The 27,881-nt window shown below is 61.3% G+C and overlaps 8 protein-coding genes across 8 annotated transcripts; all 8 read right to left on the bottom strand.

The window, feature by feature from the left end:
* Positions 1-1,779: 1,779 nt before the first annotated feature.
* LMXM_31_3500 (conserved hypothetical protein) lies at positions 1,780-2,685 on the bottom strand (the record flags this gene model as incomplete). Its single annotated transcript, XM_003878153.1, has 1 exon — positions 1,780-2,685. One exon carries the CDS (start codon positions 2,683-2,685, stop codon positions 1,780-1,782), a length of 906 nt encoding a protein of 301 aa, XP_003878202.1.
* Positions 2,686-3,853: 1,168 nt separating this feature from the next.
* LMXM_31_3490 (putative DEAD/DEAH box helicase) lies at positions 3,854-5,908 on the bottom strand (the record flags this gene model as incomplete). The annotated part of the gene is made up of 1 exon (XM_003878152.1): positions 3,854-5,908. One exon carries the CDS (start codon positions 5,906-5,908, stop codon positions 3,854-3,856), a length of 2,055 nt encoding a protein of 684 aa, XP_003878201.1.
* Positions 5,909-8,799: 2,891 nt separating this feature from the next.
* On the bottom strand, positions 8,800-10,710 carry LMXM_31_3480 (conserved hypothetical protein; the record flags this gene model as incomplete). Its single annotated transcript, XM_003878151.1, has 1 exon — positions 8,800-10,710. One exon carries the CDS (start codon positions 10,708-10,710, stop codon positions 8,800-8,802), a length of 1,911 nt encoding a protein of 636 aa, XP_003878200.1.
* A 943-nt stretch (positions 10,711-11,653) lies between these two features.
* LMXM_31_3470 (putative RNA-binding, protein) lies at positions 11,654-13,360 on the bottom strand (the record flags this gene model as incomplete). Its single annotated transcript, XM_003878150.1, has 1 exon — positions 11,654-13,360. One exon carries the CDS (start codon positions 13,358-13,360, stop codon positions 11,654-11,656), a length of 1,707 nt encoding a protein of 568 aa, XP_003878199.1.
* A 901-nt stretch (positions 13,361-14,261) lies between these two features.
* LMXM_31_3460 (putative exosome-associated protein 2) lies at positions 14,262-15,200 on the bottom strand (the record flags this gene model as incomplete). Its single annotated transcript, XM_003878149.1, has 1 exon — positions 14,262-15,200. One exon carries the CDS (start codon positions 15,198-15,200, stop codon positions 14,262-14,264), a length of 939 nt encoding a protein of 312 aa, XP_003878198.1.
* Positions 15,201-17,370: 2,170 nt separating this feature from the next.
* LMXM_31_3450 (conserved hypothetical protein) lies at positions 17,371-19,050 on the bottom strand (the record flags this gene model as incomplete). Its single annotated transcript, XM_003878148.1, has 1 exon — positions 17,371-19,050. The coding sequence occupies one exon, from the start codon at positions 19,048-19,050 to the stop codon at positions 17,371-17,373; it is 1,680 nt and encodes a 559-aa protein (XP_003878197.1).
* A 2,853-nt stretch (positions 19,051-21,903) lies between these two features.
* LMXM_31_3440 (conserved hypothetical protein) lies at positions 21,904-24,498 on the bottom strand (the record flags this gene model as incomplete). Its single annotated transcript, XM_003878147.1, has 1 exon — positions 21,904-24,498. The coding sequence occupies one exon, from the start codon at positions 24,496-24,498 to the stop codon at positions 21,904-21,906; it is 2,595 nt and encodes an 864-aa protein (XP_003878196.1).
* A 1,187-nt stretch (positions 24,499-25,685) lies between these two features.
* Positions 25,686-27,743, bottom strand: LMXM_31_3431 (conserved hypothetical protein; the record flags this gene model as incomplete). The annotated part of the gene is made up of 1 exon (XM_003878146.1): positions 25,686-27,743. The coding sequence occupies one exon, from the start codon at positions 27,741-27,743 to the stop codon at positions 25,686-25,688; it is 2,058 nt and encodes a 685-aa protein (XP_003878195.1).
* Positions 27,744-27,881: the final 138 nt, after the last annotated feature.

The following is a 27,881-nucleotide window of genomic DNA, read 5'->3' as shown; positions in this document are numbered from 1 at the left end:
TTCAGGGAAGGAGCATGGCTGTCAACGCTGCTGCGTGGATACGTCAGCGGTATGTCTGGAATACAAACTCGCTGCACAAGCAAGCGCCCTTCTACGGAGAGAGAGCCACAGAGAGAGTGACGTAGGCCTTGACACAGAATGCCGGCGTGCGTTGCCTGTCCCCGCTTCTGGCAATCCGCCTACGCCCACCTCACGCTGATGTGCCTCAGCGTCCCCGTGTCTACGGAAATCGACGCCGGAAGTAGCACCGCCAGGCAGCGCAACGCCACCGCCTCCACTGCGACGAGAGAGCACAACCCGATCGCCCTCCCCCTGCCGCATCTCGTCGCACCGTGGTGTCCCGAGAAGAGTGTACAACGATGCAGGAGATGAGCAGACAGACGCAACCGAAGAAAGGGGTCCCTCTCCGCATGCACTGGCGCGCACTCACCTGCCGGCCTCGGCACGAGGCAAAGAGAGCGAGCAGAGAGGAGAGCGCACGAGGATTCGTCGTCGGCGTCCTCATGGCCAAGGCACGCCACTAGAGTATAGAGAAAGAAGTCGACACAAACGCGCACGAGAAACAACGCATGACATGAAGACAGACGTGTGGGTGTGTCGGAGGGTGTCTGGGTCAGCTGGTTACTTGTCCTCCGCGCCCAAGTAGTCGCGCCGATGATCTTCGAAGGTTCGTTGAAATCGAACGTCCTTCGAGAGAGGGCAAACAAGGCAGAAAGAAAAGGCGTTCGCGCGCTCCATTGATGCGGGCATGCGCACCTCTCGGTGACCCGCCGTCGCCCTGGCAGTCCCACAGCAGCTCCCCACCACCACCACCACCCCCACGAGGCTGGGCGCCATCGCGTATCGTTATCGCACCCGGCTCATCAGTCAGCAGGTAGACGAGCGATGCGAAGGTGATGGAGGAGGAAAATTGGCAGCGGGGCGGCACCAGCAGCGGCAGTGGACGGAGCATGAAAGACGTGACAAGTGGAGTTGTAGCCGGTCAATATATGCAGACACTCCAAAGCGAAGAAGGCAAGGTGCCCCACATGAAAAAGGGAGAAGAGAAGCATAAGGGCACCTCGGTAAGGCGCACACATTCAAAACCGTTGACAAGTGCAGCGGCAAATTGGCACCAGGGGACGTGCCCAGGCAGCGGCAGACATCCATACACACAAGTGAGCCGCTCACGGAAGGGAAGAGCAAAAAAAAAACAGCAGAAGTGGCAGCATGTGCTGCAGACATGCGCACCGCTACACCCTACCTCACCCGCGCGCGCACATTGCAATGTAGCTAGCGCAAGCGTCTATGTATGCGAACGTAGGTGTTTGTGTGTCGGGTAGGATGGGGGGAGGGCTGAACGCACCGCTGGGGCAGTGCATGAGAATGCTGACGGCAGCGCGAGTCGCTCAGCAGCCGATAGGGGTTGGCGAGAGAGAAGATGCGCACACGCAACAGGATAGGAAAACAACGCAGCGCTGATGCGAGGGGGGAGGGCGGGGCGGGAGTGAGTCAAGAGAGGCCTGCCCTCCGCCAAGTGCGAGTCTGGTGGTGTGCAGGAAAACAACGCAGGCGCACACACGCAAAGATACACGAGAAAAAAACGAGGCGAGAAACAAAAGCAGCGTTCAGAGACAGTGAGCGCCGTGGCGAGCGTGTGTGTGTGGGGGGGGGGGGGGGCACATGCGCATTGATGTCATTCAACGACCTGCATCGAAAAAAAAGAGATCGTATTAGCACCGTCGCTGCGCCACACCCTGCACCCCCTCGCCCTGCCTTCAACGACGGCACCTTCACGGCTCAGTCTCCCTTCCCCTCTCCCTCGCATTTGGAGGGGTTGCGAAAGGGGAAGTTGCGTGTGTTTTTGTAGACGCTGCACAGGTGCGGCTGTGGACCTGCGGCCTTCAGCAGCTCAACGATTAGCTCCATCTTCTTGAGCTGCTCACTGTTGGTCATGTCCAACACCTTCGCCGGCAATTTACCAGCAGGGTCCATATCCAACGTCATCGTCACCGTCATGGAACCGTCAGGCTCCTCCTGCCCAAGCAACGAGTAGTTGTACACGTGGCCGCGCTCGCTGCCCTTCTTCAGCTCTACGGCGTTACCAGTGTAGTCGATGCAGCACTGGGTGAACGCCATGAGGTTGTCCGTGCGTTGTGCGTCGGCCGGCTGGTCGCTGAGCCCAGTGGGCCGAATCCCGAGCTCCTTCTGTTGCGCCGGCGTGAGAAGAGCGCCGAGTGTGACGTAGGAGACCATGTGCCGCGGCGCCACGAACATCACCGGCGCTCCGTAGTGCGAGCTCTGTACCGCGACATTGCCGGCGATGAGCTTCTCGACACGGTTCTGCTGCAGCAGCTTATCGTACTTGTACATGTAGCTGACTTTCGGATCGTCTTTAAAGTATTCGTCGTCCACAAGGATGGCCTCCAGCGAGCCTGTGTTGCACTTCGGCACTTTGGCGGTGAACCGCATCGCCTTCTTGTTGCTGTTCTCGCTGGGCTTCGTCTCCCATACAATGCCGTACTTGGCGTCACGCTTCTGCACACTCCAGCCGCCGGAGAAGGCGAACTTCATGCAGGAGGTGAGGATGCGGTTAAACATGCCTTCGCCGATGTTCAAATCCCTCATCTCGTGCATGTCCGCGTCGGTGAGCTCCTCCAGCGGCTTCATCGTCGCCGAAGGTTCACAAGTGTGCGTCTTACCCATGGTACTAGGTGTGCGTGTTGAAGAAGGGTAAGAGGAACGTGATCGCCTAGATGAACGCCAACGTGGTGAGGCCCCATACAGTGAGGAGACGCGGCTACACTAGGCGGCAAGGCAGCGTGGAGAGGTGCGGTGAAGACCTGTACGACAACGGGTGAGTAGACAGAGACCACAGACTGTTGTCCGTTGGACGCGTGCTGCAGGTCAGCCTCTCTCTCTCCCACCACCAATGCCGCCACCACCGAGCGTTCGCCGTTGCAGCGGCAAAGGAGAGGACAAGCAAGAGCAGCGGAATAGTTCTCCGGTAAAGACGACAAAGGGTGAGGAGTGGGAGGGGGAAGTGGGAGATCGAAGAACCGAGAGTGGCACCGAGGTCCGCACCGTCAGGAGCACAGTGCGTCCTACTCAGGAACACCGATACGCGTGTAGGTTGTGCTTGTATAAGGGCGACAGCGCCGAGCCGCGTGCCCCTCCAGCCCCCGGCACCGCCAGGTGGAGGCATGCAGACGGTCGAGCGGGCGGGGCTGACTCTCAAGGCACGGGCGGTCGAAGTACAACGGCAGACAAGAGACCACAAGGTTGCGGGGCCCTCCGTGTCTACGGAAATCGACGCCGGAAGTAGCACCGCCAGGCAGCGCAACGCCACCGCCTCCACTGCGACGAGAGAGCACAACCCGATCGCCCTCCCCCTGCCGCATCTCGTCGCACCGTGGTGTCCCGAGAAGAGTGTACAACGATGCAGGAGATGAGCAGACAGACGCAACCGAAGAAAGGGGTCCCTCTCCGCATGCACTGGCGCGCACTCACCTGCCGGCCTCGGCACGAGGCAAAGAGAGCGAGCAGAGAGGAGGGAAAAGGGGGACCACTTGATGTTCGCTTGCCGGTGCGTGTGGCAGGGCCAAGACACAGACAGAGAAGAGGCGGGAACGGACTCTAGTTGTGCAGTCGCCGCTGCTGTGTAATACCACCTCAGCAACAACATCACTAGCGGCAACCGCGCCTTTCAAGGCCACGCACACACTTACATTGCGTGTCCTTTTCTGTCCTCTCTTGTGTCCTGTGCGCTTCTCCTTCCGCTCCTCTGCGTCCCTCGCAGAGATGCTGGGTGCAGCTTGAGCTGGTCCCGGTGAAGGCGGCAAGCGGCGCTCACGCTCGCCCTTTATAAGTGTGGTTATAACGCCGTGTCCGCACCGCTCAGCCAACGCTCCGCGTTAACGTCCACCTCTGCATGCCGCTTCTCCACACGAAAAGCAATCCCGAGAGAGTCACAGAACTGGTGCAGGCGGCGCGTTGCGCTGCGTGCCATGAGTGTGACCGACACCCCAGGACGGCCAAAGCGCCCCACCCGGCCACACCAGTGCGCGTACTCGAGTGCGGTAGTCGGCTGGGCGAGAATGATGACGTGGGTCAGGTGTGGCAGATCCAGTCCACGCACGTTGCTGCAGGTGCACGTGATGAAGCAGCGCCGCAGCGGCCGTGGAGGAGAAGACAAGGCTGTCAGCGAGTCGGCCGGACATACAGCCGGCGATGTCTCCAACGGCTTCGTCATCGGCGCCTGTGACTCACTCGCCGCAGTGGGTATGGGTGTCGTCACGTTCACCTCTCGCTCGAGTCGTCGAAACAGACTGGAGGGCAGCGGCGCAGAGGAGGGATACCCCACATCGCCGTCCAAGACTTCGGCCTTTCGCACGGTGCGCTGAATGAACTTGCGCGTCTCGGCACGGCGCCGCTGTTGCTGCTGCACCTGCACTGTGTAGTCCAGCCGTTCTACGAAGTAGTCGGTACACCGCACGTCATCTTGTGAGCCGAGGGTGCGCAGCGCATCCGCTTGGCCCGGGAGAAGGACGTGGCTGATAAAGTCCTCCACCTTGGCACAGTCCGGCAGAATGAGGAGAATGTAGTCTTGATGCTCAGCAGCGGCGGCGCTTGTGGGGTCCGACGATTCGCCATCCCCCGCTTCGCCCTTGCCGGAGCGCAGCGGGTGCAGGCTGGGGCACGTCGCAGCGAACACTTTTGCGAGACACTGTCGCTGCTCCCGTTGGGTGTCAGCCGTGTAGAAGAGATGCCGAATGCTACGCGGCACGGCTGCGCGTGAGACCGTGTCCGAGACGGCGGTCAGCCGCGTGGCCGACTCCTTCGCTTCCTCGAACACCCGCGCTGTGCGGTCCGCCAGCAGATTCTTCTTCATGTAGCGCCGAATGTGATTCACCGTTGACCCGGCTAGGGTGGCACTCGTCAAGACCACCTGCACGGGGGCCTGATACTTGGTGTAGCGGAACAGCTCTTTGAGCAGTAGATTGCCGGCGGCGCTCGGCTGCGTCGACGGCATCACCTCGTCCACCTCGTCCACCACAATGAGGTCGACCGTGGAGAGGACCGGCGTGAGGGAGAAGGAGTAGCCTTTTCTGTTTTTTCGATGCTCCCGCTTCTGAATGGCAGCGCGGCGGCGCTTGTAAAAGCGCCAGAGCACGTCCGGCGTCGTAACCACGATGTACGGTCGGTTGTCGATGGTGCCGACAATCTTTCTGCTCTCGTGCGCATCCCGTACAATCTCCTTCGTCAGTCGGCGGTACACGTGTTCCTCAGTGAGGTTGCTCGTGGCGGCGAAGACCAGGCGGTCGTCGTTTGGGTACCACCACATCTCTTGCAGCCACCTCTCCACCTGCCAGCACAGATAGTCGTTGCTGACAAGGATGATGGTGGAGAGGAGCTTCATGGGCCCATCGCGCATGAGTCGCGCAACGACGCCGAGACACAGCGCAAACGTCTTTCCCGTGCCGGTGGGGGCACAGACGGCAACGTCCTGCGTGGCGTACATGTGCTGCAGGATACGTGCCTGCGCAACAGTGAAGCCCTGAAACAATGTTGAGGACGACGCCGGAGATGTCGCGGCGGCGGCCGTCGTGGAGAGGCTGCGGTTGGTGTCGAGGAAACGGTGCTCCAAGTACCCGACGAGCTGATCCGGGAGTCCCATGCGCTCGGGCGCGACGACGGCCACCGGCTTCTGTGCCATATCCTCCGGGTTGTGCGTGGAGAAAGCCGTGTTATCCAGCAGCACATCGCTGAGCCGCGTCACGTCGCGCAACGGGGCTGGCCGCTTTGCAGTGAAGAGCACCGGGCGACTGTCCGCAGTGCGGAGGTCGGTGAACTCCTCCGGTACGGCCCGGAAGCGCAGCGGCAGTCGCTTTTCCGGACGCCACCGCAGCAGGGGGCACTTGCGAAGCATCGAAAGCTGCACTCCACAGACAGCGGTCTTTTTTTATTGAGGCTTTCCTTCTGTATCAGCCGAAAGTCGGAGGTGCGCTGTCGCCGCCTCCGCGGCGCCGTCTTTGCCGTAGGAGGGGGGAGTGGCGCCTTCGCAGCGAGATCGAGTGCGCCAGAGATGCGCACACACCAACAGCAGGCGAGAGACTCGGAGGAGAGACAGACCCAGTGCGCACACTCATCCGTCGGCACAACTGCGCGGACGTGAGTCGAAACGATCTCGATAGGGTGATCGCCCCGAAAAACGCGAGGAGGGAGCCGGAAGTCTGCTTGCTAGGCGTGGTGAGGTGCAGGATGGGGTGAAGATGAGAGAGGAAGCAAGGCTTCGTACAAGATGGATGCGACAGTCAGCGCACATGTGCGTCCGCGTCTGTACGAGTGTTGTGTCCCGGTGCGGCACATCTGTTATCAGAGTGCGTCCGTGCCCGGTAGATGATGCCTTGCGTGGGAACAAAGAAGTGGCGGGCACAGAGAGAGAGACGCGCTAGGGCGGTTTGCGTTTCACTGCAGGGTGGAAAGGTGAGGGCTTGTGTGCGCTCAACGAAGTGGCATACAGCAAGGGAAGCGCACCAGAGAATAGGCAAGGACAAGATACGCACAGAAGCCAGCAGCAGCAACGCCCTCGTCACCTGTAGCCGCCGTATACATCTCTCTCTTTTTTTTCTACTTGTCCTCACGTCTCCTCCGTGCACATGACGATGATGTACGTCGATCGGTGCAGAAGGCTATAGCAGCGCACGCAGTGGAAGAGAGGGACATGCGGGAGGCGGTGCATGGCATTCCAGTTGCGGAATCTTGATGCACAGGCGCCCTTGTCCATCTGCTTGCGTTGCGTCGTTTCATTCCTATTTATTCTGGCAAGTAATGCTTCGGTGGAGTGTCCTAGATGTGCTACTACTAGTATCGCCGCTTCCCGCTCAGCAGTCGACTCGGCGAGGCAGGCGGAGAGGGAGAGGAAGGGAGGAAGGGCTTACAAATGTGTAAAGCACGGCAGCTAGCCGGCAGGTGAAGGATACGTGCACATGCGCTGCAGTCTCACGGTGCCACGGACCAGCTGCATCCGTCCGGTATTCGACACCTCACCCCCCCTGGCCCTTCCTTTTGTCGTGCGAACCGTCTCCACGTTCTATTCTGCATCCTCCTCGCTGGTCTCAGGTGCTTCAGTGGAATCACACGCCTCGGCGGCCACTTCCTCGGCGGCCACTTCCTCGCCAGCATCCTCCACCACCTCATCCGCGTCCTCGGGGGCGGCGTTGATGGGCATGTCGCTGCCGGGCTGCCACTGCGGGCAGCGGTGCCGCATCACCTCCAGGGTGGCGCAGCCGTGATACACGGCACCGGCGCAGGTGATATTAAGCGCGGACATGGGTCAGTGATGGTATGTAGGCCGACGACACGCACAAGAGAGGATGACGACAACGCACTCCAGTGGAGGATGGATATAACTTGATCACGTCAACTGGGAGCACGCACAAAGCCTTCGTCGGCGTCTTCAGATGTATGTCGAGCGACGATGCCGCGGAGTGGCGTGGAGGGGGTGGTTTCACTCAGAGAGAAAATGAACGCACACGAGAGCAAGCGAGGTAGGAAGCACAATAGAGGAGAGAGAGGGAGACACGCAACGCGCACTCCTGCGGACGAGTAGTGACGAATACGTTCACTCGGAGGCAACACGCAGGGTGTCCAAGCATCCACAGGAAATGTTACCGTTGTTTTCTCGCAGTAGCTCTTTCTGCTGCTGCTCACGCAGAGCTGTGTCTGCCTGCACGCACTAGCGTGATCATCAAAGATTGGCAACTGCGAAGAAGAGGGTGCAGACACACACACACATCGTCCCCTCCCTGCCCAAGCGGCGTGTACACAACATCGGCCACCCTATGTCGCCACCTCCGTCCAGGGAGAGAGAGGTGACGGCACCTCCCTCTCACGACAAGGATGACAGCGATGTTTTTCAATTCTTCTTCGTCAATTTGCTCACTCTGGCAAACAGAATCCGCAGAAACCTCACCCTCCATCTCCAGCCATGCGACAGGCCCCCATCGCGTCGTGCGAGGCAGCCGTAGACGCGCGGGCTCCAGCAATGCTCCGACTCAGCCATCTGAGAGCACAGTCTCCACCGCAAACCCTGCTCACTCTGCCTTTGCGGGCCGCCGCGTGGTGCGTCTCCTGTGGTGGAACCGGCCCCCTACACCAGCAGGCAGTGTGAGTGCCGGATGGGATGTGCTCGAGTCACGGTGGCACTTCGCCCATCATGTGGGCGTCACAAGCCGGTTCGTTGTCGCAGGTCGCTCGGACGCAACGCCGCCAAGGACCTCACCGCCGGCATACGCAGTAGCTATACATCCAGCTGGCCTCCCCCTACCTCGTAGGTGCTTGGCCCTGTCACCGCCAGAAGCGGTTCGGCATTGGCATAGATGGGGGAGGGAGGGTACTGGGCCCTGGGATATCGCACACGGAGACGGGTAGTGTGTCCATCCGTCCCCCTTGTCCATCACGAGGGATAAAGCGCGGGGGCATGGAAGCACCCCACATCATGCATCAACGCATGGAAGCACAAAGTTTCCTCATCACGCATGAGTGCGCCATCTCCCAGTCGCACCGCTCTCGTGGCAGGGTGGGGTGGGGGGAGGGGCCTCAATGACAGTGCACCACTCAAGAAGAGTGCAGCGAGAGGAGGAGGAAGAAGAGGAGAGGTGCAGGAGAGTACGCCGCGGTATCCGGCACCGCTCTTCTTCCTCCTCTCGAGGTCCAGCAGCGCGTTTCTTCAACTGAGGCAGCCACCGCAGGCACAAACCCGCAATAGCACACGCATGATGCGTACATGGAGAGCTGATACGTGTTACGTCAGTATTACTACTGATAAAGGTAGTCAAAGTACTGCCAAGGGATCAGCGGGGCCTGCACCGACACCTCCGCCGCAGAGGTGTAGAAGTCAAAGCTCTCGCCTGTGGCGCCCTGCGCCTCGGCCACGACGCCGGCGCCAAGATACGCCTCCGGCATCGCCGCATCGGCTTGCATGGCGTTCATAAAGTGCCGCTCAGCCTCCTGCAGCCGATTGTGGCGAGTGTCAGACGGCAAGTCGAGCTGCGAAGCCTCCAGGAGGCGCGTCACACCAAGCAGCGTGTGTCCCTCTCCGTGGTGCGGGCATGCCTCCACCGCCGCCAACAGCGTCGACGCAACGGCATCAAACAGCTTCGACGGCAGCAAGCGCTGCATCGCCGAGCCGGGGAAGAGCGAAAATGTGCCGCGCACCCTATCTGCAACGCCGGAGGTGAGTGGCAGGCCGGCGACCATGCGCGTCAGCTCAGAAGAGGCGGCGGTGTCGAAGTCCAGGGTGCCCAGTAGGTTGATATCACGTACCAGTGGCACAGACGGGCCGCCGCCGTGGTGCACCTGCTGCGCCGCGATGGCCTCCCTGAGGCGGATCAGCGAGAGACGCGCCTGGCTGCACTGCAGGTCGGCGAAAGAACGCCGATACAGCATCTTGCTCTGTGTAACGGCGGCCGTGCCCGCCTCTATGGCGACCTCCGCCACCGTTGTGCATCCGAGTCGCGTGGCGACGTGACTCAGCAGTGCCCAGTGCCCCACAACGCGCCGCTTCAGCTCGCCGGAGGAGTGCTTCGGGCCCCCTTCCACGTCCTCGTCGGGGGCGCAGTGCGTGCACAACCCTTTCAGTGACTTCTTTTTCAGAGCGGCCGCCTCTGCGCTGGCGGCTTCGTCGCCGAGCTTTGCGATACGCGCCATGGCCACCGCCAGCTCCTCCGCGGCCGCGTCCCTGCCGTGCCCATCAGTGGACTCTGGCAGCCGGCATTTATGTTGCACCGCCGCGTGGACGATAACCGCCACCACGTCGTTCGGGTACCCATTAAGCAGATGCATGACGGCCTTGTTGGCGTCATCGTAGTCGCCCTCCGCGGCGTGCAGGAGGGTCAGAAGAAGCAGCCCCATGTAGCTCTTTGGGTTGTGCTGGAGTACCACCATTAGCTGATTGTGGGCATTGTCTGAGGCGCCCACGCTGACGAGCATCCAAGCCATGCGCAGAACGTACCCAGTATCCTCTTCGGGGAGCGTCTCGCGCTCCAGTATATCTCTGCTTGCTGCGGTGATGACGGAAAACGCAGTCTGGAAGGCCGCGGCGCGGCTGTTGATGTCGCGAATGGTCATCCCCCACCGCACACAGGCCATCGCCAGGGTGCAGGCAGTCATTGGGCAGCGGTACGCCTCGACTGCGGCACGAGCCAAGCGAACGGCTGACTCTGCCGCGGGAAGCCGATGCGCCTCTGCTGCAGCTACCGCAGCCGCCGTGAGCAAGTACGCGGCCTGCAGACGTTCGGTCGATGGGGGCTCCTCCTCGGCAGCAGCGAAAGCGCTCTGGTCACCGTCGTCGGAGGCCGCGTTGTCTTCTGCTCCATCATTGGTATCGCCACCCTCTTTGGCACTATACACAGCAGCCTCCGCCACCGCCACCGTCGGTGCCTTGGACTTGGCGCTGGCGCGGCTCTTGGCGTCCTCCTCTAACAGCATCGCCGCAGCCTCCTCACACACCGTCAGCACGCGCTCCTCTGCCTCACCGTTGCCGCCGCTGGCGATGAGAAGGTGCGAGGCAAGCTGTAGCCATTCCAGGGCACTTGTCGGTGCCCACGGCTTGACCGCACTCGCCGCGGACTTCTGCTTGTCATTTAATGGCGTCAGGGACTCCGGCGCACACAGCGGCTCCAAGAAGGATCGCTTCGCGTGTATCTTCCGTGGTTCCTCGGCAGACATGACGCATGCTCGTGGATGTCTATGTTGCACGTGTGTGCCGGAAAGCGTGAGGAAAGGGATTCGGTCACTCACGCACGGTCAATCAACGCGATAAGCCCGTACGCGGAGGCCTGTATGCACGTGCGCGTGTGAAGAAGGCCCTCTTGGTGTGGTCCCGGTTCAGACACCGGAGCCCCTCCCCCAATATACGCGCAACGACCACAGGCAAAGGAAACGAACAAGGGCGCGCACAAGTGAGCGGGTGCGTGGTGATGGCGAACGTTGGCGAGTGAGAGGCCACGCCGTTGTAGTGATGACGGTGAGGAGGATGAAAAGGAGGCACGTGTGCGTCAGCGAGAGAGAGAAGGCCGTCATGGCGGAGGAGGAGGGTGGATAGCGTGGAGACAAAGAAGAGCGAGTGGGTGCAGGTGCCGGGGCGCAGACGGCTGTAAGAAAAGTTATACATCAGCCATTTGCGGGCGTAGCCGAAGGCGCACGCACACAGATATAGAGCGACAGGAAACGACAGACCGTGGAGGGAGGCAGCGGCCGGGGCTGTGGCCTCACCCCCCCCCTCCCCTCCTATCCTCCGCCATCATCTGCCGTTTTCTCCGATTGCCCCAATGATCATGGAAAGGATCGGCGTGGCGGTAGGACGACACCCCCTGCCGCGTGTCGTCCGCTCTTCTTCGTCCCACGTGAGCGTTGCCTCTCCCTTTCTCTTCCAAGTGAGGGGATAGTTGATGTGCGTCCAAGGCTGTCTCCTCCTCCTGCTTCCTGGCGGTAGTCTTTTACCGGTAGTGGACCCTGGAGACGCACGCCTGCTGGGCATGGCACGCTTCCTGTCGCGCAACTGCGGCTATTGGTATGCGCGTCACAACGCACAAGTGCACTCACGCACTACAGCCATCCAAATTTTTCCTCCTCGAGCCACATACGGGTTCTGCCACCCTCCCCTCCCCCATCAGACCCAGACACGCTCGTTCAGCGTAACGTCGGGCGGCACCTGATCTGGCATGGACTGCATGCGCACCTCTCGGCCATCCTCGAGCGCCACCACCTCCAGCCGCTCGTTCACCACGCCACTGACGAGAGAATAGCCACGGTAGAGGGTATTGTGCACCGCCCGAGAGAGGGTCAGCGCCTCCTCCACAGTCGCCATGCGCACCAGTACGCAGCCGGTGAAAGCACCAGACAAGTCGTCCACGGAGAGTCGCATCTCCGCGACGGTGCCGTACTGCTGCAGCAACACCTTCAGCTGGTCCTCCGTCGTCCAGTACGGGAAGCCGTCGAGAACAACGTCCGGTACAAAGTCATCCAAGTCGTCCGCTGCGCTGTCGCCATCGCTTGTGGGGGAAGAAGACGAGTCAGAGCTGCTGCTGCTGCTGCCGCTGCTGCCAGCGCTGCTGCCTGCACCCTTCCCGGCGACTCTCTCCTCTGATGATGGCGTGGACGACGTGTCGTCGGCAGCGATGCCGAGGATGGAGCGGCGCTTCATCGTCCGCTCGTGCCGACGACGCCGCGCACGCGCGCGCTTGCGCCGCTTCTCGGTCGCTGCGGTGGAGTGGGCGGCAGCGGCTGCAGCGGCAGACGCCTCGTTCGCGACGGCGCGAGGATCGGCGCGAAGCCGCCACACAAACGCGTGCCGCCGCATCCAGTTGTTGACGTCTGCCAAGCAATGAGTGTTGCTGCCACCGCCGGCCGTCGCGTCGTGGAGGGCAATGCAGACAAGCTCCTTGCAGTACGCGTGGCGCACCGCGTACAGCGCGTTCTGATGGGAATCGACCGTGATGATGAAGTCCTGCACGTAGAGCGTGTCGCCCGACTCAGTGGACGGGAAGAGGTGAAGCAGCGCCTCCGTGACAGTCTCCCCAAGGTACTGCACATACTGCTGCACAGGTATCCGCTGTAGTGGCGTAACATCTACCTGGCCGTAGCGGCCAAAGTACGGGTTCAGCGACTCCTCATTAAGTTGATGTGGGTGCATCATACGCACGTAAAGGTGCGCTGTCTCGCCAAAGTGCGGGGCCGTGCGGTCTGCGTGCGCCGTGGCCGCGGTCGGGCGGACAAAAAAAAGAGCCCTCGACATCACGCCCGTCAAGGCAGCCGCGGCGGCTGTCGTAGGTGGATGTACAGGCTTGCTAGCCGGGGAAGCGCTCCCGGATGCTCTTTCAGATGGCGTGTCCTCTACCACCTGGGGTGTTAGCCGCAGCTCTGACGGTGTCGTAGTGGCGATGGCCGGGACCGCGCACTGCGGAGTCAAGGAAGTTGGTGTAGCGTCAAGACTCCCCGAAGGGGTGGCGACAGCCCCTTGCGTTGGGGTGCTCAGCTCCAGCTTGCTCAGCGGAGCGGTAGCAACAAGACGGGACACGCAGCTCACGCGATCCATGTGGTACTCCGGGAAAGAAAGAAAAGCGAGAACAAGGCGCATGCTATCGACCTGGTAGCGCCGCCCAATAGGCACTTCTCCCGTGGCGCCCGCGCTGGCGTTGAAGCGGCGGTTTAGCGACAGCAAGATCACAAGCACCAGCTTCCGCACAGCAGGGTGGAGCGACTGGTAGAACATCGGGTAGCACATCACTTGAGAAACAAAAACATCGTACAGCTGCGGCAACATGTGCAGCTGGCGTGCCAGCTGGTAGTTCTGAAAATCGATGGCCGCCAAGTCCATCTGCGCTGGCCTTTGGGTGCGATTTCCGGTGCAGCTGTGCGCTCAGTTTTTTTATTCCCGCTTCGGCTTCGGGTGATCTACAAACGCCTCTATCCACCCGCGAAACGCGAGCTGTCGACGTCTATGCGAGCACCTCCCTTTCCTTTGCGGGCGAGAGAGACAGAGAGAGGGGGGAAGTGGGAGATGGAAGAGCCGAGAGTGGCACCGAGGTCCGCACCGTCAGGAGCACAGTGCGTCCTACTCAGGAACACCGATACGCGTGTAGGTTGTGCTTGTATAAGGGCGACAGCGCCGAGCCGCGTGCCCCTCCAGCCCCCGGCACCGCCAGGTGGAGGCATGCAGACGGTCGAGCGGGCGGGGCTGACTCTCAAGGCACGGGCGGTCGAAGTACAACGGCAGACAAGAGACCACAAGGTTGCGGGACCCTCCGTGTCTACGGAAATCGACGCCGGAAGTAGCACCGCCAGGCAGCGCAACGCCACCGCCTCCACTGCGACGAGAGAGCACAACCCGATCGCCCTCCCCCTGCACAGAATAAGAGACGTATCACCCTGACGCCTGTTCGCCCGTATGTGGTGAAGGGAGATGAAGGGTTGTCAAGCGCACATTCCCGCGCGCTCTGTTCCGCGTCGGATTTCGTCGGGTTCTTTAAGGGCGTTACGCGAGAGTTACACGGCGTACAAGAAGACGCGGGAACCTGAAAAAGGCCGCAGCGACATGCCGAAAGACTAGCAACAAGACAGACGCGTCCGCCGCGGGTAGCCACGTCCCCTCCCTTAGCCTGCACACGATATCGACGTACCACGGGACGCACCGCCTCGGCTGCATGAGCACACATGTGCCCGCACGCGCCTCTTAGTGAGAGGAAGGAAGCAGCCGTCACACCGGAGTTTCAGCGGCGCTATCCGTACAGAGCCTTGCGCATTGCTCCAGAGGCCGCTGTCCACTGCTGAGAGGCGGCCGCCAGCGCCTGCGCAAGCAACGGGCAACGGCCGGTGTGGTGCACGCTAACAATACGTTCCGTCTCGTTCACAGCCACTGTGATCAGGCCGTCCGCAACATGCTCCTCGATGGCCGTGGTGTCTGCCACGAGCCGCACTTGCGCGCCCGCCAAGAACCCGAAGGTGCACGCCACCGGCATGCAGGAAAGCTGCACCTGGCGTCCCTCGATAACGTCGCCATTGGGCAGTCGCGTCCGCGGCAGGTGCAATTTATGGAGCGCAGCGAGGACTGCGTGGAGACTGCCGGCGCGCAGCCCGCCGTCAAAGCTCAAGAGAAGGACGCTCACCTTCAGCACCCAGCACGCCTCGCCCTCGTAGATGCTTAGCTGACTCAAATCAAAGCAGCCGTCCAGTACGGTGCCAATGTGGCCCTCCAGCTGCCGTAGCGGCAGATCGGCGTTGCCGCTCGCAATCATGTACTGAAAGGAGCGGTAGTTGGTGCTTGCTGCACCGCCACTCAAGTGCTCGACAAACGGTGCCTCAACATGCACATTGAGCCGGCCGGCCGCAGGCTGCTCTGGGCGAGGAGGTCCCAGCAGACCTTGCACAGTGCACTGAATGCATGTCCCGTACGCGTCCGTGTACATGATGGCAGCAAGGTTTTTGCCATCGGGCACGGCACTGGTGCTGGCCATGCTGCCGCTCACGGGGCCCTGCGGGCTTCCGCCCGCCGCACTAGCCACGGCAGGACCGCCAAAGCGCTCTTCGCGCACAATGGTGGGTAGGCGATATTCGTCGAAGGCGCGCTTGTCGATCCGCTCGCCTCTTGCGAGCAGGCGGGACGCATGCGCGCTGTAGGCGGTCAGCTCCACCGAGCCGGTGTTCGGTGCAAGAGACATCCTAGCGCACCGCTGCAGAGCGGCCTTCGATGCACACAAAAGAGCCCAGGGGCAGTGGAAGAGGGACTGCGTGCGGCGCACTTCGAGGGAGGGAAAAAAGCGAGAAAGAGGAGAATCGGAGTCGCGGTGGGGCGGAAAGGCAAAATCATTTTGTTTTTGACTCAGACCAGTGGTGCTTTTTGGTGCCAGGGCGCATGAATCACGCTTGCCTCCGCACACCCCTCCCCCACACTACGTACATGATGCCCGTTTCCACCGCTCCGCACACATGAGGTGAGAGGAAGAGGGCAACGCAGCAGTGGCGGACGCAAAAAGCGCGGCCTGTCCATGTGTGAGGCTTGCCTTGATGGTGCATGCAAAGTTGCCCATAGACATCATCGCTCCGTCGCGACTGATCAAAAGCCGTGAGGAGCGGGAGGGAGGAAGGGAGGGAGGGAGAGAGCGTGCGTGCACGCTTCCGCCTCGTCGTTGTTTGCCGCCTCACGCTCGCACAGCTGGGCCATGAAACCAACAGCACAGGTGAATACATATATATATATATATATGTAAATATATAAAGCAACAGGGGAAGTACGAAGAGCAGTGACACACGCACGTGCGAGCACGCCAACACGGGCAGTCGCGCCCACGCTTCGATTCCGACCCGCACACCCGGGGTGTGTACTGTTGCGCCGGAGACACAGACACATATACGAATACATGCACAGCTGCGCACGCATCTGCTGAGGGAGAATGGAAAAGGGGAGGGGAGGAGGCGGCGGGGGGGGGAACAAAACACAAGAAAACAGAAAAACGAGCGAAGCCCCGTGTTCTACGCTGGTGTGCTTGTGTGTGTGTGTGTGTGTGTGTGTGGGTGGGTGGGTGGGTGGGTGTGTGTGAGTGGGTGGGTGTGAGTGGGTGGGTGGGTGTGGGGAGTGCGGGTAGGAATAAGGGGTGGAAAAAAAACATAAACATACATGTAAGCATGCACACACGTGCACACGCACGCACGCAGGAAAGCCCATGCGCTGCACAGGCATGTTTCGTCCGCCTACTGGAGGAGGTGATGCTCTGCAAATTGTACAAAGAGGGGCGGCGGTGAGGGTCAGTGGCATGTGCAAGTGTGAAAGAGTGCGTGCACGCTTGGTATGCCACCAGGCAACGCACGCAGGACATTGCGAAGCAGGAGAAACAGATAGGGAAGGATCAGAGACGGTGAGTATCCTGGTGAGAGCTAGAGAGGTCCAAGTAGGAAGATGGGCAGTGCGTGGGGGCAGGGAGGGGGTAGGGGAGAGGGCAGACAAGACAGAGAGAGGAGGCCGCGGAGGGGACGCAGATAAAAACGAGCACACACACACACACACACAAGGAGAGAGAGACATGCATTAATATGTATACATATATGCGGGTGTGTTTACACATGCGCACACACTGTGAGAGAAGCACAACTACGCAAGACGCGCACGCACACACAAGCACATACATATGCCCGCGCCACAAGACGGCAAAAGACGAGCGCGAGCGAGAGTCGGACAAAGACAACGAACACAAAACAACAACAAGGGCTCGGAGAAGGACAGAAAATAAAAATGAGAAATGCGGCTGCAGGCACTGGCCTATCCGATAGGCAGGTCGCCCATGCAGACGTGTTCTGCAAGAAATCGTGCCGCTCGTCTTCCTTCCGGTGGTGCACTCGCGATTCGCGCCCATTTGTGTCTAGAGGCAGAAAGAGGGCGCGGAGAGACACAGAAGGGCACACACGCGTGAATGCCAATGTCCGTGCGCGTCCGCATGCATGGCGAGGAATACGCGCACACGCGAACACACATACCCCCATGTCCGCTGGCGATCATCATCCTTGCCGCACAAGAAGAAAGAAGAAGAAGAGTAAGACGCGCCCAGAGAGATGCTGGCGAACGTGACAGGGAGTGGGAGAACGAGGGCGTTGGCCTCGGCGCTAGATCGCAAGCCCGGACAGGGAGAGAGAAAGAGAGAGCATTGCGGCAAAATCGCACGCACCGACAACCATCTATGCGCCCGAGACACACACACACGCACACAGGCACACACGCCTCTCCCACTGTTCCCTGCTCTTTGCTCTGGCCCCTTTCTTGTTCCGGCTCCCCCTCCCGCCTACATCCCCGCTCACTTCAGTCCTACAGATATCTCCCCACTCTTGGTCACACACGAGTTACAGCTTGTGCCCGCACTCGGTGCAAAACTTCTGATCAGATTCAGAAATTTTGCAGCCGCAGCCCCCGCAAAACTTCGCTTTGCCCGTCGCAGCGCTCTCGACGGCCGGTGCTGCTGGTGTCGGCTTCGCGCGCCTTGGGGTCACTGCGCCGGTGCTCGGCCGCACCGGCAACGTCTCGCCCTTCCGCGCCGCCAAAGGCTTGTTTCGATCGATACAACAGTCCTCGTGCTTCTGCACCCGCCCCGGCAGAAATTTGCGTCCGCAGTAAGTGCACGGCGCGAGATCCACCTCCGTCGACTGCCGCTGTACATTCAGCCGTGACGAGACGTTCTTGAAATGGGATACGTTGTTCAGTCGAATCTTTTTAGCGCTGTTGCGCTCCCCCTTCGCGCCACCGTCGAGGCCGCCTCCCATGGCGAAGTCTTGCTCGACAGCGGGGTTGTAGTGCACATTTGCCTCAAAGGAGGCTTCGGCTTGTTTCTCCTCTGTCACCCCAAGCGCGTCAACAGTGCGCAGGGTGCTAGGTGTGTCGTGCCCATACAGTTGACTGTCAGCCATGCCTTCCCGCCAAGTACTCTGTGAGACGGGTGCGTAGCTGGCGCCATTGTTGCCGCTGCCGTTCGCGTGCTGATTTGTGCCCGTGGGCGAGGGGGTGGGCGGTGGAGGCGCCACGCTCGGCTCCATCAAAGCCGGTCGGTTCGGCGCCGAGGAGCCAAGCATATCCGGGTCGGCACCCGTCATTGCCACGAAGGAGAGGCGCTGCTCGGTGTGGGCACGCGGCGAGGGCGGATTCGTGTCCTCCACATCCACCTCCAGCATCACCTCGATTACGTCGCGGCTGAGTACCTTGGGAGCTACGGCTGCACCGTTCGGGGCGTTAACAGCGAGGGCACGTGTGTTCGACTCGCTCCCGGCGCGGCCGGGATTCCGCGACGACGTCACGTTGGTGGGCGGCATCTGGCCTTCCGCGTTCTCCGCGTTCGGGAAGGTGCAGCTCGACACGGTGTGACCCGACGCCTTGCGAGAGGACTCAGTCCCAGGGGGCACGTCATCCGCGCCGGCGTTTGCGGGTACCTCGCACGCACCTGCCGCGCGAATGCGCCTGCCCTTCGCCGGGGCGGGGGAGGCGCTTGTAGTCACCGCCGACGACGTGGTCACGGGAGGAGCGACACGAGAGGCGCCTGTTGGGATCGGCTTCGCCGTTTTTCCAGGCTTACAGCTCCTCAGATGAACCAGCAGACGGTCTGGTAGGAACGTGCGCCCGCAGTTAGGGCAGGGCGAGAGCGCAGTGTCGTTGAACGCTTCCATCTGCAATTGATTGTAGAGCGCCACGTCACTCGACGCTGCCTGCCTCCCGAATCCGCCACCACCAATGCGACCGGCGCAGGAGTACCCGCCTCCTGCGGCGATCCCACCAGCCGCCTCCGCGTTCGCCGTACGTGCCTTCATCACTTTCTCGTGCTCCCTTGGGCTCAGCGGCTTCAGGCCGCGAATAGCTGGGTCACCACGCTCCCAGACGATGAGTCGCTTCAGGTAACACTGGGGCCGGTGAATGTCAATGCTGGCGGTGCCGAACTGCCGACCGCACAGGTAACAGATAATGAATTTGGGCGCGTGGCCAGCGCCGCGGCTCTGCCCCTTCGTCTTTGGCTTTCCACCCAGCGCGGCCCTGGGCATGCTCTCCTCAGTCTGACGATAATTGCGCTCCTTCTCCAGCAATTGCCGCAGCCCGCGCGTCACAATCAGGTCTCTGTCATCCGCCTTTCCACTGCCGGTACTTGTCATATGTGTGGCGGAGCGTGGTGTAGTGTTCAGTGATCCGTCTTTGCGCGGCACAGAAACAGCGTTGCTGCTGAGTCCAGTGGGCTCAGTGGACCGCCGCGTCGTGCTCATCGCAAGCGTGCACGGAGCTATTTTCGGTTTCTGCTTGGTCGGATCCGGGAAAAGAAGGGTAATCGTCGACACCTGTTGCTAACCCCCCGCCCCGCCCCGCCCCGCGGATCGCCCACGATCCTGCTTTGTAGGGTGAAGTTGAGTACGAGGAGTATCGTCGGCGTGCGGCAGTGCGTTTGGAAGCCTTGCCCTTCTGCGTCCCACAGGCGTGTGTCCGTGAGGAGTGCCTGCGCTGGTACGCAGAGTGGAGCGAGTACTGTTCAGTGCGCTCGGACGCCGAGTGGTCGCGTGCTGTCCTGCTCAGTGGAAGGAGCTGTATGCTCTGCAAGATGATGGGCTCCCCTCATCACCCCACACACACATATATAGAGAGGAGTTTATGTACGTAGCACACGCAGAGGAAGTGAGATGACGGGCATGTGCGGAGACAAGGCAGAGTGGGAGACGACAGACGGCAGGAGAAGAAGAGAGACGAGTGGCGGCCGACTGCTCGCGCTCGTCGGCTGTAAAAGAGAGCCGACACTCCTTGAAAAGGGGGGAGGAAGTGGTGGCCCTGTGTGCGTGTGTGTGTGCACACGCATACACATGCATATATGTGTATACACATCAGCTGCCGTGACAGTGTCGGTCGAGCAGCTGCTTGCATCACCAAAGAGCGAAACGGCAAGCCATGCCTTTTCTCCACACCTGCCCCTAGCTAAGTGGCGTCACTCCAAAAAGGGTACACGCCCTTGACCCCTGCTGGCGCCTGTGTCAGAGAGGGAGGGATGCAGTGTAGAGCTGCTGCACCGGCCCCGTTGGAGTCGGCGCTCTGCGATGCATCCATGCAACGCGCCCTTCGCCTCACGCGCGTCGCCTCCCTTCCTTAGAGGTTTCGTCGTTCTTTTTCCGGTTCTCAGTGGCAGATGCGAGGCACCACCCACACACACGCGCAAGCCCGCGCACCCAACGAGCAACCACAAGAGGGAGACCAGAATGATCAACTCGCTTCAACGTAAGACACGCCCACCCTTACAACAACGCACCGTCGTAATCGCTTGTGAACGGCACAGCAGCGCACCCACGAGCACACTATCATGGCATGGCTGATTGATGGCGAAGTGACGAGAGTGTGCAGTCGGCACACACACACACACTCACACAGAGACAGACACACGCGCATGAATACACGAGATGACGAGCGAAAAAGATGGAAGGAACTTTATATATATGTGTGTGTATTAACCTTCCCCTCTGCTGCCCCTGGAAACGGTCGCGCTAACTGGCCTGCCCACTGCCCATCGCGTCCACCTGCGTCTTCACCTTTTCCATGGGCGGCTTGACGAAAGAGGGAGAGAAAGGGGAAGAGCACAGCGCCGACTTTGCTGCGATAGCTGTGCAGCTGTGTCGATGAGTTTGCGAGTGGATTCATCATACCAGGAGTGCTGTTGGATGCCTGGCATGGGGGGGGGGGAACGAGACAGCACCTCCGCTGATCCCTGCGTCGCGCACTTCATGTGGCTTGAGAGCCTTCGCCGGCACCTTCGCACGTGGGAAAGCGGCAGATGTGCATCAGAGAGCATGTGTGTGCGTGTGTGCGTGTTCACCGTTCCGTCGCTCGCTCATCGGCGAGTGACAAGCACTGCCGCTGTCGCCTATTTCCTTTTCCTCTGGAGGTGTTTTGGCACGTACGAGGCGGCGCCACCCATGTGAATCACTTCAATCTCGATCTCCTCAAACACGTGCGGGCGGAGATGCTTCGGAAGTTCGCCGAAGGACTCGAGAATGGTGTGCCCAGGCGCGCTCTTCGCCGCACTTGGGGTGGGCGTTGCGCCTGCACCTCCAGCGCTTCCGCAGCTCTTGGCAAGGGCGTACGTGAACCGTATCGACGGTGTATGGAGGAAGTGGCGCGACGCACGGTACATTCTTGTGTGCTTGTCTCTGCGTGAAGGATAGGGGACAGTGCACAGATACGCCGGCCTCTGACCAGGGAGAGCCCGACAGAGAAAGAGATTAATTGTGTGTACAACTTTATGTGGGTGTGTGTGGCTGTGTGTGCTTGTGCGGTCTGGTTCGAGTCGCATCAACGTACAGCGCTGCGCGTTTGCTCGCTCGATAGGACAGTGCGATGTGTGGCGTGGGCTCGCGGAAAGGGTGAAACCGTGAGAATCAAAGGCGTTCAGTGAAGGGAGAGATGGAGAGAGCGGAGCCGAAATAGGGGAAGGGGGGCATTCACAGCACAACCGTCTTGCCTCGTAACGCCCCTTCGCGCAGCTGCAAAGAAGGGCGAGGGCAAGCGATGCAGCCACGCTTAGCGGACAATGAAGGTGTGCTCGTCCTCCTACGGCATATGTTGCGTGTCAGCGACCCATGCTGTTCCCGCTTTGGGACTGTCAGTGACGGCGAAGGGCAGCTGACGTATTTTCTTTGGTGCTGGCCTTATCACCGTCCCGCCCTAAGCACGGACGGAGTGTGTGAAGACATACACGTACGTGTCCGAAAAAGGGGAGGGGGAGGGGGCGGCGCGATGGGCACGCCCATGACGACACGCAAGGCACGAGCCGTTACTGCTCCTACCCATGCCGGCAACTGCCCGTCTTCTCTAGACTAAGGAGACGCGTAGCGAAGCAGTGTGGCGACGGCTCGTCGGCTGTTTCATCACACATGTACGGACACACACGCGTACGCCACGAACGACGAGGCGAGCGGATCAACGTCCACGATGCCAGTGTCGACAGAGACCGATTGACCGACGTGCTGCGCGTGCTGAAGTACCGCGGCAACCTGCGCGCCGAGTGCAGCTGCTTTCATGATGGAAGTGCACTCGTAGAAGCACAAGCGCGCAGGCTGTGTATGGACTGCGCCCAGAACTTCCTTCACGAACGCTGGTGTTACAGCTGTAGCAGCCCCGTCGCTCTCTCGCACGGACACAAGCACGCGACGGGGCGTCGACGATGAAGAGAATGATGTAGGCGGCAACGGTGCGCCACATGAGAAAAAATGGCCGGCCTGCTCCGACTTCCCGCCGAGAGCGACTATGCGCTCCGCCTCTCTCGCGAGTGCCACGACTGCACCGTCCAGAATCGTCTGCCCAGCCGCTGCGCTAACGTCCGCCTCAGCGGCTGCAAACAAGTGCGCAGAGACACGAGGGGCGCACACCTCAAGGCGCCATGGTCGATGCGGCGTGCCGCCCTCGGTGACCGCAGATGTCGCCATAGTGGGCAAGTTCGTGCCCTCAAGGATGACGCTGAGGAGCACGGAGCAGCAGGCGTCGAGCGCGCCGGGGTGACGCCAGAAAGTCGGAACCCACGGAAGCCGCTGTGAGCAGGCGCTGGCGAACGCGCGCTCAGTTTTGCCAGCGGCGGCGCCGGTGTGCAGTGCAGGGGACGATGCTGTGTGATGTTCAGAGCTGTGCCTCGACGGAGGACGGCGGCGGCGCGCCTTACCAAGCCATGGAAGAGGAACAGCGCATAAGGCCGCGTGATAGGGAGGGAGGTTTACCGACAGCTCCTTGCGCAGCGGGTGGCACCAGCAGCGAACCGTCTGCGTCACTTGACCGCGCACCAGCTCGCGCGCTTTTGTCCCATCCTTGGCAGGGTCACACCCGTTCTGCCAATCCTCGCACCGCACATCCGCCGTTAAGGCATCACGACTGAGAGTTGGGTAGAGTCGATGAAGAGCGGTCTCTCCGGCAGCTGTCCCCCGTGTCTCGTCGGATGTGCACTGCACCCACACAAGTACCTCGACCTCATGGATCAGCGGCGCCGCCGCGGTGACCACCTCCACCAGTTGCTGCTCCTCGGTGGAGAGGAGGTCGTCGGGGTGGGACGGGCTGCACAAAGGGCTCTGCATGCCAAGCACGTCCGTGTTGCGCTCCACCACGAGAATCACCTGCAACGATGTAGTCGTCTCTGAGCGCGGCGCCCATGTGAACGGCTGAGAAATGAAGACGCCAAGAAGCCGCGCCTGGGTGGAGGTGGGGAGCTGCGTGGCCCACCGCTGGAGAGCGGGAACCAGCCGCTTCTGCTCCAGCGACTCCAGCAGGCACTCCTGCGTAAAGTCGAGTGACTCGGGAGAGAGCTCCACGACGCCGCCTGAAGCAGCGGCCGGTGGCGCCGGCTCTCTGCGGCATATGTGAGCAGCAACAGACAGGGGGCGCGACAGGCCCTCTCGCTCAATGTACACCACCGCCGTCGCAGCAGCGGGTGTGCCACAGGCGGGCGCTGCGGAGTCTGCGAGACGGCTGTGCGACGACGCCGGTGAGTCAGTCCCCTCCAGTGGCACAAAAAACAGCTGAAGACCCAGGAGTCGGTTCGGTGTCACCTTCACCGCGAAAGGCTCCAGAAACAAACAGCAGCGCATGGCATCGTCGTGGGTGCGGGCCAGGGTTGCAGCACCGTCCGCAGTGGCAGCGGATGCCCACACGTTTCGCGCCGCACCCTCGAGAGACGTGCGCCAGCAGGTGTGCTTTGCCGTAGCGTTCTCGCCACTGTTTCCGACCGCCATCCACGGGCACCGCTGACATGCGTTTGCAGCGGCCAGTCCACAAGGCAGCGCTGCCAGTCCCGCGTCGGCTGCGTGCCGTGGAACTTGCTTGCCGCTCCTCATCAGCACCGTGTACTCGGTGGAAGCCGGAAGCTGTCTGCACTTGTGAATCCACTCGACAACAGAGGCGCGCGTACGCAGCACCGTGCCCGGCACGATTCCAGGGATTATCACACGACGACGCGGACTTGCAGGCAGAGACAAGGACGGTTTCTGCCGGCGACGCCCCACGAGCAGACATGCGCATCCCGACGGCTCCATCCTTTCCGCGATCACGTATGCGCTCTGCTTGAGTGACGCGGACGCTGTCGGCGAGGAGGCGGTGGCATCGCCGTCCACAATGGGCGAAGCCGCGCTCCTGCGGTATTGTACGACGCAGTGGCCTGAGGCGGCCTGCGCACTTTTACGCAGGAGTTTACGCTTGATCCACTCTAGCTTCATGCAAGCCGTCTCGCGGATGACGTGCAAGCCGGGCGCAGATGTGGTGCATCTGATGCCCGAGCCCGCAGTCCCATCGTTCAAAAGATGATAAAGGCAGAGCAGAGGGAGACATGAAGGATCCGGGTAATCGAGTAAACGGAGCACGTGGAAGGTGATCGTTGCCCCGTGCACGAACACAGCGTATCGGAATAACAAAGGAGAGGCACGAAGCGCAAGCAGGAGGCGGAGCAGAATGCTGTGCGGGCGTGTGTAGAGGCAGCTGCACATGCTAATGCAGTCCCGCGGTACTAGCCACAGTGTCTCGGCCTTCGCCTAGCTCCACTCATTTCGAGAGAGTGAGGCGTTGGTGACGATAAAATGTGGCACGCCACGATCACCATTCAATCAATCGATAAAACGCGCGAACCGTGAAGATGGTGCACGTACAGGCGATAGAGCGCCGCGTCGTTGATGCGACCCTCACCCACCAACCCACCCCCCCCCCTTCATCCCGTCGCCCTCTTCTCATCGGTGTAGCAACCAACGCATATTTCCTACCATACATCGGCACCATCTCACTTGCGTGCGTCGGTGCACGAGACATAATATCTGTCATGCATGATGCGTCGTGCGCGTGTTCGGGTCTATGTGTTTCTCTCGCCGTATATGTCCATCTCCGAATGGGTGGACAAGCAGGCCCGTGCGTGCCCTTCGCTCCTCTCACAATGTGAGACAGGGCACCCAATCTACCCAGCCTGGCCATACACACCCAAGACACGCTTACACACACACATACACGTGCATATACATGCGTGCACACAAGTATCCTGAGAGGCGCCAGCGCATCGGCATCCCCCATGGCCATCTATGAGCAAGAGCCGGGGGAAACAAAAGAAAACATCTTCTTGAGGAGATACCAGGATTAGCGCTTCACATTTCTTTGCAGGAAGTACCAAAAAAGACACACACACACACGCGTCCACTTCCTCAATCCGCTGCCGCCATCACAACCACTTTAAAGTGTGCAGGTGCACAGCAGCCAAAGGAAAGTAGGGAGAGAGCACGGAGCGCCAGATCCTCGCTGCGCCTAGTCGCTATCCGAAGATTCGAAGCTGTCATCGCTGTACTCAGTAGCGCTCTTCCTGTCCGCCACCACCGGCCGCGGCGGCACCGGCACAGACAGCGTCGAGGCGGATGGGCAAGAAGATCTTCTGGTCACGGAGCTGCCAGGCGGAGACTTCTTGATGGAGCCCCCGCTGCTGCTGCTGCTGCTGCTGCTGCGACCTGTAGTGCTGCTGTCGTCGCTGTCGCTGCTGCTACTGCTGCCGCTAGAGCCGTGCTTCGAGGCTTCCGAGTGTTTGCTGAGGGGGCTGGGTGCAGCCAGACTGGACGGCGCTCCTTTCGCCTTCGAGTCCTCTTCACCGACCGCGACGGGCGCAACACCATCCCCTTCGCTCCTACTCGTGTCCGCTGCTTCAGCGCCGAATGCGTCCGCCGCGGCATCCGTGGCATCGGCCAGCGGGGAGGTGAGGATGCGCTTGATGGTGGCGCCATCGAGCCCCGCTTCCTTGAGAGACTGCAAGACGATCTTCTCCGCCTCCACGCGCACCTTGGATCTGCTCATTCAGGTGCACCGGCTCTGCGAACACCGGCGGCATTTCGGCGACCCTCTGCTTCATCTCTGCCAGCCGCTCCTTGGCTGCCTTTTCGCTCTCCCGCATGGCAGCACGCAGAGCCCGCACTTTCTCCGTGATTGCCCGCTCGTGCTCGGCGTGGTGGTCGACCAGGTACGCAGACAGGCGCTTCCGCACCTCGTGTTGTCGCTGCGCCACCGCCTTCCAGTATTGCTCATCACCTTCCGCCGTCACATTCTGCTCCTCGGACTGTTTGACATAGTGCGAGTAGATCGCCTGCGTCCGCAGGGCGTGAGCGCGGGTGCCGCGAGGAGGGCCGCTGCGCGGGGACGGAAGTGCCGTTACGTTCCCGGCTGGCATCGATGGCGTGTCCGCTGCCTGCCGCCTCTTATCGCCCGACGACGATCCGTGGCGGTGCGGCGGCCCGAGTGCGGAGGCGCTGAGCGCCGGCCGACGTCCAACAATTTTGTTGTCCCGCGCACTAGGTGTCAATTCGAACGGCTGCGGCACCGTCGTCGGGTGCTGTAGCTTCTTCTGAGCGAGCGCCGCCTTGTTGTGCTCCCAAAGAGCCTCGAAATTTGGCACACCTGGCCGTACATTCGGCTTGAAGGTCAGCTGCGGATTATACTGGCGCCACGCCGCCTCCCTACCTTGCTGCGTGCTCTGTTTCGCTGCTTTCGAGCCTACCGCTGTACCTGCGGTGGCTGAAGAAACTGGTGCCACAACAGCAGCAGTCGGTGCCGGCGAGGGCGCGGAGGCAGCCGGCGCTGGCGGTGGTGGCGGCGGCGGCGGCCCGGCTGATGGAGGAGCCGGCGCAGCGCTACCAGTAGGAAAAAAAGGGGGAGGCGCGGTGGGAACCGCCGTGGGAACAACTTGCAGGGGCGGCAGCGCCACGGCACCTGGGGGCGGCTCAGGAACGGCAGCCGAAAGAGTCGGCACCGGCGCCGGCACCGCCATTGCTGCGCCACCAGGGGGCTGGGGTGTTGGCGCACAAGGAAGTGGAGGAGGGGGCACCAACGTAAGCGGGGGCAAGCCACTCGCAGCCGCCGGTGGCGGTGGCACTGTGGAAGGCGACGGCGCAGCGGCCGGCGCTCCTGCTTCAGCGGTATGGAATGGGGTTGGCTTAGAGGGAAGTACGGCCTGGCCGACCCCGTAGCAGGGCGCTGCCGCGCCCGCATTTTCTCTGTTTGCAGCCGCCAGTAAGGCGGCCATGTCGATGCCGCCTGGGCTAGCAGCGTCGTACCAGCGAGCTGGCGAGGGGCTCGTTAGGAGCGGCATCACTTGCCGCACCTCCGCGTCCACCTCGGACTTGCGCACTGTCGCCAGAAACTTGATGCGCTCGCGCCGAAGCCGCTCGTGATCGCTTAGAGCCGGCCACAGCTTCATTCGCACCTCTAGCGGCACCTCACGAAGTGGCGCCCCTGTGCCTTTGCGCCGGCTTCTCGTGACGTCCGCGCTTCGGGCACGTCGCCGCACCTCGTTCCGTGTGACCGGCTTGCCATCCGGCCCGTAGACGACACCCATAAGCCCTTCCCGCGTGCTGCGTAAGGACTGCGCAGACAGTCGCACAAAAGCCGCGTCATCCTTGGCAATGCGGGCCCGCTCGCGCGACATCATCTCGATGGCGGCCTTGCGCTGGCACCACTCCTCGACCATCAGCTCATACTTGTTCATGAAGGTGGACGGCGGCACAGGGGTCGCCTTGTACGGATGCCGACGGTGCTCTGTTGCAGCGGCATCTCGCGCTCGCCGGTCCGCCTCTGCGCGCTGCTCTCGGATGCGCGGCGGCTTGACGAGCTCGCGAGACTCAAACCCAAATGGCTTTATGTGCTTCATCATCTTTTCGCGGCGTTCCTTGTAGCCCTGGTAACCGTCCACGGAGCTGAAGTACTGGTTCATGGCCTCCCGGGCGTATGTCTCGTACTTGCGCTTGAGGGACTCGAGCTCGCTGAGGCGTTCTTGATAGCTCCAGCTCATGCGGGCAGCCCCTCCGGTGGTCGCCGGGGCTTGTGGAGAGCTTCTCCGAGTGTCAGTCTC

The sequence above is a fragment of the Leishmania mexicana genome, chromosome 31 (genome assembly GCF_000234665.1).
Source record: "Leishmania mexicana MHOM/GT/2001/U1103 complete genome, chromosome 31".
Classification (NCBI taxonomy): domain Eukaryota; phylum Euglenozoa; class Kinetoplastea; order Trypanosomatida; family Trypanosomatidae; genus Leishmania; species Leishmania mexicana.
Note: the sequence above shows the minus strand (reverse complement) of the source record. Positions and strands in the feature narration are given on the sequence as shown.